This window comes from Hemiscyllium ocellatum, chromosome 14, assembly GCF_020745735.1.
Source record: "Hemiscyllium ocellatum isolate sHemOce1 chromosome 14, sHemOce1.pat.X.cur, whole genome shotgun sequence".
Classification (NCBI taxonomy): domain Eukaryota; kingdom Metazoa; phylum Chordata; class Chondrichthyes; order Orectolobiformes; family Hemiscylliidae; genus Hemiscyllium; species Hemiscyllium ocellatum.
This window is the reverse complement of record NC_083414.1, coordinates 34,442,098-34,456,908: the sequence shown is the minus strand read 5'-3', so window position 1 is coordinate 34,456,908 and position 14,811 is coordinate 34,442,098. Positions and strand designations below refer to the sequence as shown.

The 14,811-nt window shown below is 39.1% G+C and overlaps 1 protein-coding gene across 2 annotated transcripts in view; it reads right to left on the bottom strand.

Moving 5' to 3' along the window:
• The window catches only part of ccdc66 (coiled-coil domain containing 66), a 79,037-nt gene that overhangs the window by 16,007 nt on the left and 48,219 nt on the right, over positions 1-14,811 (bottom strand). For both annotated transcript variants that reach the window (XM_060835169.1, XM_060835171.1), the window contains 5 exons: positions 13,011-13,172; positions 11,602-11,746; positions 11,356-11,481; positions 9,336-9,853; positions 1,596-1,654 (listed from right to left, as the gene is read on the bottom strand). In XM_060835169.1, coding sequence (XP_060691152.1) covers positions 1,596-1,654; positions 9,336-9,853; positions 11,356-11,481; positions 11,602-11,746; positions 13,011-13,172 — 1,010 coding nt within the window. The remainder of the gene's footprint in view (positions 1-1,595; positions 1,655-9,335; positions 9,854-11,355; positions 11,482-11,601; positions 11,747-13,010; positions 13,173-14,811) is intronic.

The window sequence follows — 14,811 nt, the reverse complement described above, 5'->3', positions numbered from 1 at the left end:
AATTGGCCTTTCTCCAATTTAGAACTTCAACTTTTAGATCTAGTCCATCCTTTCATCATTATTTTAAATCTAATAGAATGATGGTCATTGGCCCCAAAGTGCTCCCTCACTAACACCTCAGTCACCTGCCCTGCCCTATTTCCCAAGAGTAGGTCAAGTTTTGCATCTTCTCTAGTGGTACATCCACATACTGAATCAGAAAATTTTCTTGTACACACTTAAATTCCTCTCCATCTAAATCCTTAACACTGTGGCAATCCCAGTTTGGAAAGTTAAAATCCCCTACCATAACCACCCTATTATTCTTACAGATAACTGAGATCTCCTTACAAATTTGTTTCTCAATTCCCTCTGACTATTAGGGGGTCTACAATACAATCCAAATAAGTGTTCATCACTTTCTTCTTTTTCAGATCCACCCAAATAACTTCACTGGATGTATTTCCAGGAATATCCTCCTTCAGTACAGCTGTAATGCTATCCCTTATCAAAAACACCACTCCTCTTCCTCCTTTACTAGTTTAAATCATCCCGAGCAGTTCTAGCAAATTTCCCTTCCAGTATATTAGTTCCCTTCCAATTTAGGTGCAATCAGTCCTTCTTGTACAGGTCATGTGTACCATAAAACAGCTTGCAACAATCCAAAAATGTGAATCCTTCTCCCATACACCAGCTCCTCAACTATGCATTCATCTGCTCTATCGTCCTCTTCCTGTTCTCACTAGCTCGTAGCACCAGGAGTAATGCAGATATTACTATTCTTGAGGATCTCCTTTTTAAATTCCTGCCTAACTCTCTGTAATCGTCTTCATAATCTCATGAGGCTACAAAAACCACAAGTGTACAACCCAACTCCACAAGGAATACTTAGGCCTCCCTTGGCACCTCCAATTTCTCATCCCAACTGCAAATTACTATGGTAGCCAAGCAGATCCTGTCACTTGTTTGTTCTCAATAGGTACCCACCAGCGTGCAAAGTTTTCCATCACTTCTTAGCAGCACATTGTCAGGTTGCCTGGGCAGCTATGTTAGCTGGAGAAATTAAGATCCCAAAGACACACTTCTCTCATCCCTTCCTTTCATCTGGTGCAGCTGCTAATGCTTGCCATATTGGGGAATGGTAAGAGGGGCTGGCAGTACTTAACATACTCGTGGAGCGAGATGCTGTGATACCCAATTCAACTCTCAACTTTTTTCTGAATGGGATGTTCTTTATCCAGCATCCCTCATGACCATCACTAAGATAAAATATTTAATCCAAGAGATAGCTGCAGATAAACAGCTGGTTAAGGTGTTAATGAAAGAATCCAGGATTTTAATTCCAATCTGACTTATTGTACTGAAGCTTCTCTTCAGTTTGCAAAGGTCTGTGGATTCAAGGATAAGCTTTTGTGTGTACAATGTAAGTGTATTGGATCTGTCATTTGGTATCTTTTTTTAAGGCATTAGTTGCACTGTGCTATTGTCTTGAGAAATAAGGAATAAACAATCAACTAATATTTTATAAATTACTCAAAGCTCAGTCTAGTATGTTTTGTTCATAGCTCAATGTATACATTTTTCCAAATCTAAAGATAAACTTCAGCAATACCAACCTGTAATCTTTGTCAGCAGGTGATTTACTGTTTGAATTGCCTTGTAGGACAGGATCATCCTGCAAATAGAGTTATCAATCAAGTTAAACAATTATTTGCACAGTTTAAAAGATACATAACTTTGTGAATGTATGTATGATTTCACAAGCAGAAAATAAAAACAGATTTCCTCACTTGTTCACTTAACACTTTCAGTGAAGCAGAAAATCAGGTTTTACACATTTTAGGCAGCCCTATTAATGAAACAAAATTTCCATCCAGGTAAATAGAAACACACCTCCTCAAGCACCCAAAAGTTATTTTGGATGTTGTGAAGGAATGCATCAGTATTACACCTTTGGCTACAATGATTTGCAAAGCTTCCAATATTATCCATTTGACCTTTGAACCCTACTGGCTTCTTATGGAATAACAGAACTGTTAATTGGAAAAAAAAAGGCCATTTGACCCACAGTGTATATCTGCACCAACGCTGAAAGAGCATTATAACTTTCGAGTGGGAGAATGGCACTAATCTCCAAAACCTTTCACATTATTTGTATTTAAATAATGACTCTTGAATCTGCAAATTACTGTTCTATCTCCTACATTCATGTCTCAATTATTGATGTGCACAACAAACAGCAAGAGACCCAGCAATGTACCCAGTGTTACACCACTGGATAAACGCCTCCTCAAAAAAATACTTTCTATCATCAATCATTGCTCCTGCCATTAAGTCAGTTTTGGATCCAATTTGCCAAACTGCCCTGGATCCAATGGGTTCTTAAGTTCTTAACCAGTATGCCATGTGAGACTGTCAAAAAATTCAATGTATATTTCACTATGCTCATCCACACACCTAACCACCTTCTTGAAAGGTTCAATTAAATTTCTTGGAGGTGATCTCCCCTGAGAAAGCTATATTGACCATCCATGATTGATCCTTTACTCTGTAAATGGTGTCCCTCAAATTTCTCCAATAGTTACCCCACTTCAGATGTTAGACTCACTGGCCTGTATTTTTCTGGTTTATCCTTATTATCTTTCTTGAATAATGGCACCACATTAGCTATGCTCTGACTAGTCCTCTGACAATCATTCTGTGGCCTGAGGAGATTTGAAAGTTAATGTCAGAGCCCCTGCAATCTCCTTCCTTGCCTCTGACATACCCAGGCAAAACCTTCCAATGCTGGCAGCAGTGGAAGGATTGCAATTGCAGGAGTAGGGAGAGGAGGGAAGAGAATAGTTGGGGGCAAGAAAAGCATGGAAGGGGAGGGAGAACAAAGACTGGAAGAGACTGGGGAAGAAGGGGAGCCTGGGAAGGGTGGAAGAGATGCGTGAAAAAGAGAAAAGTCCAGAAGGAGAGGCAATAGGGAAGAAAAGGGGAGAATGCCTGGCAATAGTGAAACAAGTAAAAGTCGCAGGGAAGGAGGGGAGAAAAGACAGGTGGAAGAGATGGGTGAGGAGGGTGGGAGAAGGGAAAAGGAGGTAGAAGAAAAGTAGCCTCTTGTGTTTGTATTGGTTTATGATCAGTTTTGCTGTCTCTGATATCAACATAGGATTTTTTCTTTATCCATCTTATTGTGCTCAAGCTGGATATCTCCTGCTGGATGGGTGGAAGTGCAGTTTCTTTGACATTGCCTTCTGTCATTCGCTTTGCATGTCAGAGCATTGGCAGCCTGCTTTACTTGCATTGCACGCCCTCCTCCTAACCAAAGCCTAGATTTTCCAGTGGCCAGACTGTTACAATTTCTATTGTGTAAATTAGTTTTGCAAGGGGATCCTGCAGAATCCAGATTATGGCTGACTCAGAATAATTGCCTTGGAAATTGAAGATTCCATCAGGCAGTTCCAGTACACTTCAAAACCTCTGAAAATATCTATCTAAAATCAGTGAATTTGGAGGATGCTGAAGTAAATAGTCACTCAGAAGAAGTTAGATTATTAAATATGTAGTCAAACTTCTGCACATAGCCCCAACTACACATCCCTCAAACCCTTACACCCCACAGACCCTAGTCAATATCACCTTACCTCACTAACTGATTGGAGTCTCCAGCTCCAAATCGAATATTCATCTCCAGATGACCTTGCCCCCATCCCATCACAACCCTCCACTCCTACCTCCACACATTATCCATTCCCAGCCTGTGGCCAGACACTTAGTCCACCCACAACTACTGTGAACACTTCATTTACCTGCCCCCACCCCCAACACCTTCTACCAATCCAGCTTCGTACTCAGTCACCCAGCACCAGATCCACCCGTCAGTCTGTGTACCTACCCATTGACAGCAATCCAAATGGCTGACATGCTGGATTTTTAAATTACAGAATATGACAACTGACTCCACATGATTTCAGGAAATGGCTGAAGCCACTGAATACTGCTAAGTTCGTGGGCCCTGACAATATTCTAGCAACACAGCTGAAGAACGGTACTCCAATACTTTCTATACCCCTGGCCAAGTTGCTCCGATGCAACTGCAACACTAGTGTTCAACTAACAATGTGGAAACTTTCTCAAGTATCTCTTGCACAGACAAAGGACAAATCCAGCCTGGTCAATTGCCCCCCCATCCTTCTACCATTGATCATCAGTAAAGTGATGGACAATGTCTTCAACAATGCCACCAAGTAGTTATTACTAAGCAAACGCCAGCTCACTGACAATCAGTTTAGGTTCTGAAAGGGACCTCAGTAAAGTCTTGGTTCAAACGTGGACAGAACAGTTGAATTCCAAAGGTGAATTGAAACTGACTGCCCTTGATATTAAGACCAGAAAGAGAGAGTAATTGAGGAGCCCTAGCAAAATTGGAGATAATGGGAATCAGGGGACAACTACCACTGGTTAGAGTCCTACCAGCACAAAGGAAGATGATTGCGATTGTTGGGGGTCAGCCATCGCTGCAGGAGTTCCCAGTGTAGTGTCCTCCAGCTGTTTCATCAATGATAATCCCTCCATCCTAAAGTCACAATGTGGGTGTTCACTGATGAGTGCATGTTTAGCACGATTCATGTCTTCCCAAATACTGAAGCAGCCCATGTCCAAATTTGGCAAAACCCTGACAACATGCAGCCTTGGGATGAAAAGTAGCAAGTAACAGGTGTGCCACATAAATACCAGGCAATGGTCTTCTCCAATAAGAGAAGTTTAACCACTAACCCTTGATATTCATTGCTGTTAACATCACTGAATCCGCCACTGTCAACAGCCTGGGGATTACCATTGAAAAGAACTGGACTAGTTATATAAACACTGCAGCTTCAAGAAAAGGTCAGCAGCAAGTAAGTCACCTCCTGACTTCCCAAAGCCTGTTCACTAGCTACAAGTCATAAGTCAGGAATGTGATGGAATACTTCCCGTAAGTGCAGCTTCAACAGTTCTCAAGAAGCTTCACACCATCCAGGACAAAGCAGCTTGCTTGATTGGCACATCAACAAGCATTCACTTCCTCAGCAGCAGAAATTCACCAAGACTCATTAGAAAACACTTTACAAACCCCCAGCTATTTCCATCTAGAAGGACAAAGGAAAGTCCTTCCTTTGGGAACACCAGCACTTGCAAGTTCCCCTCCAAGCCACTTACCACCCCGAGTTAGAGTCACAGAGCTCTACATCCTGGACACAGACTCTTCGGTCCAACTTGTCCAGATATCCTAAATTAATCCAGTCCCATTTGCCAGCATTTGGCCCATACCCCTCTATTCGTACACCCATCCAGATGTCTTTTAAATGCTGTAATTATACCAGCCTCCACCACTTCCTCTGGAAACTCATTCCATACACATACCAACCTCTGCGAGAAAAAGTTGCCCCTTAAATGCCTTTTAAATCTTTCTCCTCTCGCCTTAAGCTTTGGACTCCCCCACCCACGAAAAAGACCTTGACTATTCACTTTATCTATGCCCCTCATAATTTTATAAACCTCTATAAAGGTCACCCCTCAATGATGCTCCAGGGAAAACAGCCTCACCTTAATCAGGTAGCCCCTATAGGTCAAAACCTCCAACACTGGCAACATTCTTGTAAATCTTTTCTGAACCCTTTCAAGTTTCACAACATCCTTCCTATAGCAGGGAGAACAGAATTGCACACAGTATTCCAAAAGTGGCCTAACCAAAGTCCTGTACAGCCGCAAAATGACCTCCCAACTCCTATTCTCGATGCTCTGACCAATAAAGGAAAGCATACCAAACTCTTCCTTCACTCTCCTACCTACCTGCTACTCCACTTTCAAGGAACTATGAACCTGCACTTCAAGATCTCTTTGTTCAGCCACACTCCCCAGAACCTTACCACTAAGTGCATAAGTCCTGTCTGATTTGCCTTTCCAAAATACAGCACCTCACATTTATCTAAATTAAACTCCATCTGCCATTCCTCAGCCCATTGGTTCATCTGATCAAGAATATATTGTACATTGAGGTAACCTTCTTCACTGTCCACTACACCTCCAATTTTGGTGTCATCTGCAAACATATTAACCTTAATCTCCTATGTTCACATCCAAATCATTTATATCAGTGACAAAAAGCAGTGGACCCAACACCGATACTTCCGGCACACTGCTAGTCACAGGTCTGCATTCTGAAAAGCAACCCTCCACCACCACCCTCAGTCTTCAACCTTCGAGCCAGTGCAGTAACCAAATAGCTAATTCTCCCTGTATTCCATGTGATCTAACCTTGCTAACCAGTCTACCATGAGGATCCTTGTCAAATGTCTGACTGAAGTCCATACAGATCATGTCCACCACTCTGCACGCATCAATCCTCTTTGTTACTTCTTCAAAAAAACTCAATCATATTGAAATTGGTCCCTTGAACTTTAACAATATAAAACATAGGTACTATGTTAGTTGGAAATGTATTTTAGAGCAGTAAGTCTGGGTTATTTTCTGGGTCTGTAAATTCTTAAGGTTCAAAGAAGGCCTTTAGTAGAGTAATGTGCTCCTTCTGTCTGACATGGAAAATAGGGAAAGTTTCCATGTTACTGATTATTATGTCTGCAAGTAGTGTGTTTGGTTGCGAATCCTATTGGATAACATGGATCGGTCAGAGTGTCAGTTAGAAGCAATGAGGAATTTACAGGAGCTAGGGGGTGCAATGGATAGCAGATGCAGGAAAGAAGAAAAACCATAGATACAGTCAAGTAGATGAGTTACCTCCAGGAAAAGTAAGAGGAGAAGGCAGGTAGTGTAGGAATCTCCTGTGGCTATCCCCATCTCAAACAATTATATTGTTTTGGAAAATGTGAGGTGGGGAGGGGGGGCACTCTCAGGGAACACAGCACTAACAGCCTGATTTCTGGTACTGGGCTAACTCTTATGTAACGAGATATGCGCCAGCTTCCAAGTGATTGATTGTGATAGGGGATTCTTTAGTCAGAAACACAGACAGATGTTTCTGTGGCCAACACAACACATCAGAATAATGTGTTGCTTCCCTGATGCCAGGATCAAGGATATCACTGAGAGGGTGCAGAATATTCTCAAAAGGGGAGAGGGACCAGCAAGAGATGGTTGTACACAATAGAACTAACAACATAGGAAGAAAAAAGAATGAGATTCTGAGGAGAGCATATAGGATGTGAGGCAAGAATTTAAAAAGTTCCTCGAAGGTAGTAATACCTAGATTACTCCTAGTGTCATGAGCTAGTGAGGGTAAGAATAGAAGGACAGAGAAGATAAATCAGTAGCTGAGGAACAGGCGCGGGAGAGGATTCACATGTTTGGACCATTGGAATTGCTTCTGGGATAGAACAGACCTGTATAAGGAGAAACAATTGCACATGAATGGAAGGGGACTAACATACTGGCAGAGAGATTTGCCAGAGATGCTTGGGAGGATTGAATCAGTGAGGGGTGTGTAGTGGTAGTGAGACACAGGGAGACAGTGAGAAAGCAATCCGCCAGAGACTGGTGCTTCAACATTATCAGGTCAAAATCCTGGAACTCCCTGATAGTATTGTGGATCTACTTACAGCACACATCTGATTTATTCGTGTGAGACTAGATTTTCAAAAACAATGAAATTAATACAATTTAATGAGAAGAACTTGACCTGAAAAATTACTTAATAATCATGATTAAATAAAATATTTAAGCTATTTTTAAAAATAACTTATTCAAGAGTTTGCTTTTGTTGTAAAATGCCTTAACTTTGATTTACATCCCTGGATAGATGCTCCCAACTTTTAAATTTTTCTCAAGAAATTATTTTTTCCCAAATGCCTTTATTTTGGTGCTTTACATTTTTTTAAGGATAGCATGAAAATTCTTTAATGTGATTGGCAGCTATGACAGGCCCATAATATCACTGCTGTTCCATGCTATGAGTGCCTAGAAAGAATATCACAATCAGTTGCAATGCTCCTAAAGAGCAGAAGAGATTAAATCATTACCACAGAGTTTGCTTGATCACTCAGTACGACTTACTTAAGAAATGGCAAGTGCCCTTGCTTCGCCACTAACTGCAAATTCTAGGCCAATATATCATAGAATATGAACCTTCACAGTATCATCTCTTGGCAAATACCTTTAGAACAGTGCAACCATTCACAATTCATCAACTTGCATAAATCGCTCCTCCATGGCACGCTTGGGTTGTCAACATGGAAGCCAGTATTTTGTTTAAGCAGATTTGAAGAGGAGGACAAAAGACAATTTATCAGATGTGGGAAACAGGGAAAAAGAAACAAATAGTCCACACTATAACCTATGAAGTTGCTTTTCATTTAGAAATTACGCTTGAGGTTCTCTGTCTTGTCATGTCTTAATTTGAGGACTAATTTAAAATATTGTTTCATCTTGCTGTGCCCATGTTTCCAATATTTCATCTAATTCCATGATAGCAATATGCAAATGCATTTCATAAAGAACAAATATTTAAACTATTCTTATTTTGGCTTCAGCATAACTGCTCAATTAAATCTAATTAGCCTGAATTTCAACACTTCAAAAAAGTAATGCAAGCTGGGGCAATCCTTTGTGACTTTTGAGATAATATCATTGAGAAAATGAATAAATTTATGTTAAAAGGCTTTGTTTTCCTTGTAAAACTATCAGATTAGAAGTTAGTTGTTTGTCAGAAAGAAGAAAATGAATGGTTATAATTGAATTTCATTTAATTAAGAATAAAGTTGTGAGTCACAGTAGCAATAATGTGCCAGTGGCAACAGTGAAGTATCCTCCAGCTTTCACCTCTCTCCCCAATTTCCACATTCCTCCCCCTCCACACCCCACCAAACACCACTTTCTTCCCTTCCTTGCACTCTCCAGGTATGACTTATGTTCAGTTTAAACCCTCTGATACAATAACTTAATGGACATTACTCATTTGTGAGCTGGAACAATGAATACTGGAAGGTAGCTGACCTCTCAATAGTGTGAATTAATTAATCGTACTTAATCTTGCTGGAATCCTGTTCAATATTCCCTACTTCAACCTGAGGGCAGGAATCTCATTAACTGCATTCCAAATTTGTCTGGACTTATATACTTAACCTATATTATGATGATCAATCCAAGTCAAAAAACTTTCTGTTCATACATTTCATTTCCATATTGAGCATCACCTTTTGCATCCAGATACTCATGGCCTTCGATCAAGTCTAACATTTTAACAGGATTCAGATGTTAGTCACATCACAAATGCAAAAGTCTGGAAATTACCTTTCATTTTCACTGTACACAGTGGTCTCTTTTCTCATGATAGTTCTGAACATGTTATTATAGCTGTAAAGTAACTTCATTACCTGCTGCAGAACAAATAATTCTTGTTTTTCTACAGGTTGAGGGGATACACAGACAGCTATTTTTGCTTGTAGTGCTGGCACCACTGGTGAAGGTGGTCTCTCTACTCCAGGTTCTTTTGAAGACTGCTTTTTCTTCACTCGATGCTCTGGAGCATTTTTTTCCAACAACTGCAATAGTTCCATCTGTCTTCTCATTTTTTTCACTTTTCTCTCTCTCTGTAGACCTTTAGGATAACGTTCTGAAGCAGGGATGTACCTTTTACTTGTTTTGTTTGTGTTCCATTCTGGACGTTTTTCATTTTTCCCTTTTTTAGTTTTTGCAAGTTGGTGACATGAATCATCATATAACAAAACATTTTCTTTTTCAATCACCACAAACTTTTCACTTGGCTTCATCTTGGATTTCTTTGTAATTGGCACAGTGTTGCACTCTGCAACTGTTTCTAGTGTGTCGGACACTGCACTATGGTCTGTAACTTCTGCACTGTATTCAACTTTCGCAATCAACTCAAAATCCTCTGGAAAATACAAACATTGTTACAATTCTCTATTTCATCTAAGAAATCTCACATAATTAACATAAGCATATAGCACCTCAAAACTTCAAATTCACAGCCATGTTTCAATAAGATCAAATTGATTTGAAAAGATTATACTATGAAATTTTAAGATGACAAATTTATTCTGAAAGTAAGTTGTGAGGAGGACGCAGGGAAGCATCAAGGTGATTTGGGCGGGTTAAGTGAATTGGCAAGAACAGTGCAGATGAAACAATATGAATTGTGAGACATTTTCTTAGAAAAACAAACATAATCAACTGGGATCTTGGGTTCATGTCACACTACAGGTGGCCCTACTAAAATACATACACACAAAAACACATATGTATGTATGTAGACGCTCTCTTACATATGCTCTTTCTCAGTCAGACACACACACACACACACACACACACACACACACACACACACACACACACACTCCTTCTCCCCCGCCACCCAATAGGCATATACATACAAACATACACACTCACATGCACTCTCTCTCTTTCATCACATGCACGCATAAATCTATGGGGTGAATTTGAAGAATTGTAATTGCTGAAACATCCTATTTTGTTCAAAAGACACACAACCTGCAGGCAGTCAACACATTTAACATTTTATAAATTCCCATTTTGGAAACAGAACTAGTCTGACTCAAGTTTGGGATACTCTAACCCCACATCTTTGATGCATTGTCTGAGTTGAGATGTCACTTTTTTTAAATAAAACCTAAAGTTACCTTGAGAATGTGACTTGATAGTAGTTCTGGGATTTCCATATTAACAAACCGAAACCTGTAACCCATTCTAAGATGAGAGACTTCACAACAATCTATGTTTGTTTAATATATCGTATCAGTTGCATAACACTGTGATCGTCTGCTAAAATTTCTGTATCTTATGATCCTGCTCCATAGCTATCTGATGAAGGAGCCGTGCTCTGAAAGCTAGTACTTCCAAATAAACTTGTGGGACTATAACCTGATGTTGTGATTTTTAAGTTAATCAAGAATTATTGGGGTAGTGCAGGAAAGTGGCATTGAGTAGATGATCAACCATAATCTAAGCAAAAAGCAAAGTAAGCTCAAGGGATTGAATGGCCTATTTCTGTTCCTATGTCCATGGATAAGTTACTAAAGCTTTGTGGACAGACTGGAAGATCTGACAAAACTCTTCACAGAACAGAGATGGTTAAGAGATTTTATACAGCTATTCACATATCAAGCAATATTTAGGATGAATAAATAAACTGTTTCAAACAGTAAATGGTGGTTAAACACAAGGGACAGACATAAGGTGACTGACAACAGCACCAGCAACAACTAACTAGCAAACCAATGGCTGAAGTACTTGAGAGAAAAGTTAAATGCTGTTATAAATAGACCAGGCTAAGTGGACAGATAATATTGCCATCATACCTGGGCAGTCTTGTGGTTTTGTAAAATTCAGCAAGTCTTTTGCTGAACAAATACTGACCCGTTTGGATACCTCTGTCTTTTCTTGAAGAATCTTTTTCCATCACAGCTTGTCCCAGTACCTCACTAACCTCTTCACAATCATGGCTACCAGGTACTGTGCAGGAACTTGTGCAGTCTGTGATATCTGTCAGTTATAAATAATGTAGTAAATCAAAAGGAAGTGAAAAAGTGCTGAGAATAATCCTTACTACATTCTTTGACAATAACCAAATTTTAGAATTTGCAGTGATTATCTCTTACATACCTTCTACATTCTTCTGTAGATTTGAAATATCATGCCCTTTACGAACCAACTCTCTAATGCGCTGTTCTTGTTTCTGCCTTTGTGCCTCCTCTTGTGCCCTCTGTACAGTTTCATAAAGCATGTTGATTTTACGATTATGGAATTCCTAGAAAATCAAAGATACTTCAAAATATGTAATTTTTTAGGTTTTGCTTATAATGAACAAGAATTCATTGTTCTAATGTTTTTTAACTAGACATTCATAATTCGTTAGTTTTGTCAATTAATTAGCTGTTGTCAAAAAAACTTCCACCAAAGTTGAAGATTTGCAATTATACTTTCTTTAGACCAAATGGCACTTTCAATGCACTTTGACGCAGCAAATACAATTTCAGACATTGTCAGTAATGTGAAGCTCTAGGGAAGATTTTGGGCACATTGCCAGAGCTGCGGAAGCATACAAAAGGATAGTTTAGCCTAGACTTTTTTGTCACTGCAGATTCAAGGTGCATATTTAGTAGATGGGAACCTTGTGTCTCAAAACTATATCCCAGACCTCAGCTGATTTATCCATAATCTAGACTATTTGTACTTTCTTAGGTTGGCTCACCCAGACTCCATGGCCAACAGATAGGGGTCAGGATTGACTATGGCAAGTGCTAGAAAGCCTGCCACCACAGAGTGCTTGATAGCTGCCTCTTTTCTACCTATTTAAGCTTCCAGGTGAATTTGTTTTAATAAGAACACAGCCAAGCCTATGCAATCAATTACATAGATTTTTTTGGGGTCTATCAACATTTGAGTGGTTGCTCTAATGTCCGGAAACATGAAGCCCATTACAGACATTACCGATAAGAGTAAATGTGATTTATGCTTTTCGTATTTTTATAGTACTTTGCTGCCAATTAATTACTCCTTAGAGTAGGTATCATTGTTTGCAAGGCAAATATCGTAAATATTTTGCATGCAGCAAGATCCCGCAAAAAAGTACCAATAAGATTCATGAGTTTGGCAGTGTTGTTTGTTTGAAAAACGTTGGTCAGAACACTTCGAAACATGGAAACAAGAATCTAAGTACCATACTCATTTTAGAGAGGACACAACATTCTCACAGGATGTGTACACCTAGGGTTTCTTTTCAGTTTACAGAATGGAATTAGAATGCATGGCTATCTAACAAGAAGATATGAAGAGTTCCATCAGTTGAGCCAATAAACTCTAAAAAAAAATTAAGTAGTGAATTAAGTTTTGAGATAACAATACATTTTTGTCAGTGCATCAAGGATGAGGGAATGTGTATAACTGAGTTAAATATCCGAAAAAGCACTAAACTTAGTTGCAGATCAGATAGCATTTTAAAAACTGAGTAAAGATATTGCTCAATTGAAGCTCCACCCATAATTTAAAATTAAATTGTCAACAACACCTACTTCTTTTTCCCTTTGTGCTCGTGTTTCTTCCTCATATTGTTGTCTCAATTTTTCTCTCTCCTTTGCCAAACGAAGTTCTTCCTTTTGTTCTTCTTTGCGTTTCTGATCTTCTTCCAGCTGCTTCTGCCTGCGGCGCTCCTCCACTTGGATGGCTATAGCTTTCTAAAGAACAAGACTAAATAAATTAACTATCATGTCATGAAAGATAGCAATTAATTTTATATTATCTACTATCTCCTTAAAATATCATTAAATAAGATCTAAACAATGTAAAGCGGTGATGAAACCTTGTTCTTTGAATTACTAGGAAATAGGTTGTTTAGTCAATTCTTCAGTGTTGTTTCGCTTTTATATCTTAACAGAATTCCGCATTTTGTACTGTTCATCTGTGATCCTGTTTCAGCTGCTGCTGTTTGTGATAGCTTGAGTGAAACCATGTAGTTACGTTTCTTAGAAACAGGAATAGAGACTGTACTTCAAATAACGTGATAGACATCCAGGATCCTTATCATAATAATCTCCAGAAACTGTGAACAAAGTTGTTCAAGTGGGGAGTTTCTGGTGCATTGTTTATGATATTTAATCAGATTCAAGTACTGGACTCAACTGCTGTAAAACATCTGTGGCTTGAAAAAGGAGAAAATTGTCCAAGGATACAAGCATCTTTCATGATGTGGAGAGATTAGAAAATCTGGTTTTGTTCTTAAGAGAAGAGTAACAGAAGGATTGATTTATTACAGGAATCCAAAACTCGGAGGGATTATGGTGGAATAAGTAAAATATGCTTCGATAGTGGCAGAAGTAACTTTAAAAAAGAGAATTGGATACTTACTATCAATAATACCTACAAAGCTCAAGTCAGAAAGTTGATGGACTACTTTCTACTTGCCTGAAAGAGTGCTGTCCTTCCAGAAATAAAAGCAAAGCTTACTACCATCTCAGATAAAGCAGCAAACTTAACCTTCATCCCACCAAGAAATTAAGCATTTGACCCCTCAGTAACATCAAATAGTGCTACAATTTGTACTAACTACAAGATGCACTGCAACAATGTAGCAAGGATAAGGACTTCGATAGGACTTTCCAAACACGCAGCTCTCCCATCTAGAAGAACTAGAACAATACACAAATGGAACATCACCATCCACAACAAGTACTCCACCAAGCCACACACCCTCCCCACTTGAAGCAACAGCTCTATTCCTAGTCTTATCAAAATCTGAGAACTCCCTTCCTAATAATGCTGTTAGTGTGGTTTCTCCACATGGACTGCAGTGTTTCAAGAAAACAACTCACCATCAACTTCTCAAATGATGGGTTAATATTGACCTTGATATTGTGGCTGAGGTCAGAGGGAAGCATCAATTACTTTCTAGACTCCTTCACAAGCTAGAACAAATTTTAAATTTAACTAGAGTGATAATCTGACCAATTAACTAGGCTTAGGCTCTATCTGGTAGTAATAGAAACAATTCAGCCAGGGTTTATTTTGTTAAGGATAACAGATTTAAAACTTTAACAAACATGCAAAGATTACTGGTTTTACAAAATTTAAAATGTGCAAAGATAGAAATGACTCATATTCTAACGTCCCAAACATGAAGCAAATACAGGTAACGGACAATGATGCTGTAATCAAGTAGATCCTACAGATTCCTCAGCAACAGACCGCAGGTCTTAGTAATATAGCGGGTCACCAAATCTCATTAAAACTTCACAAGGGATTATGATTCATGTCTGAACTATCTGTACCACTAAATACAAAATAATGAAATTCAACATAGTGGGCTGAAGTATAATG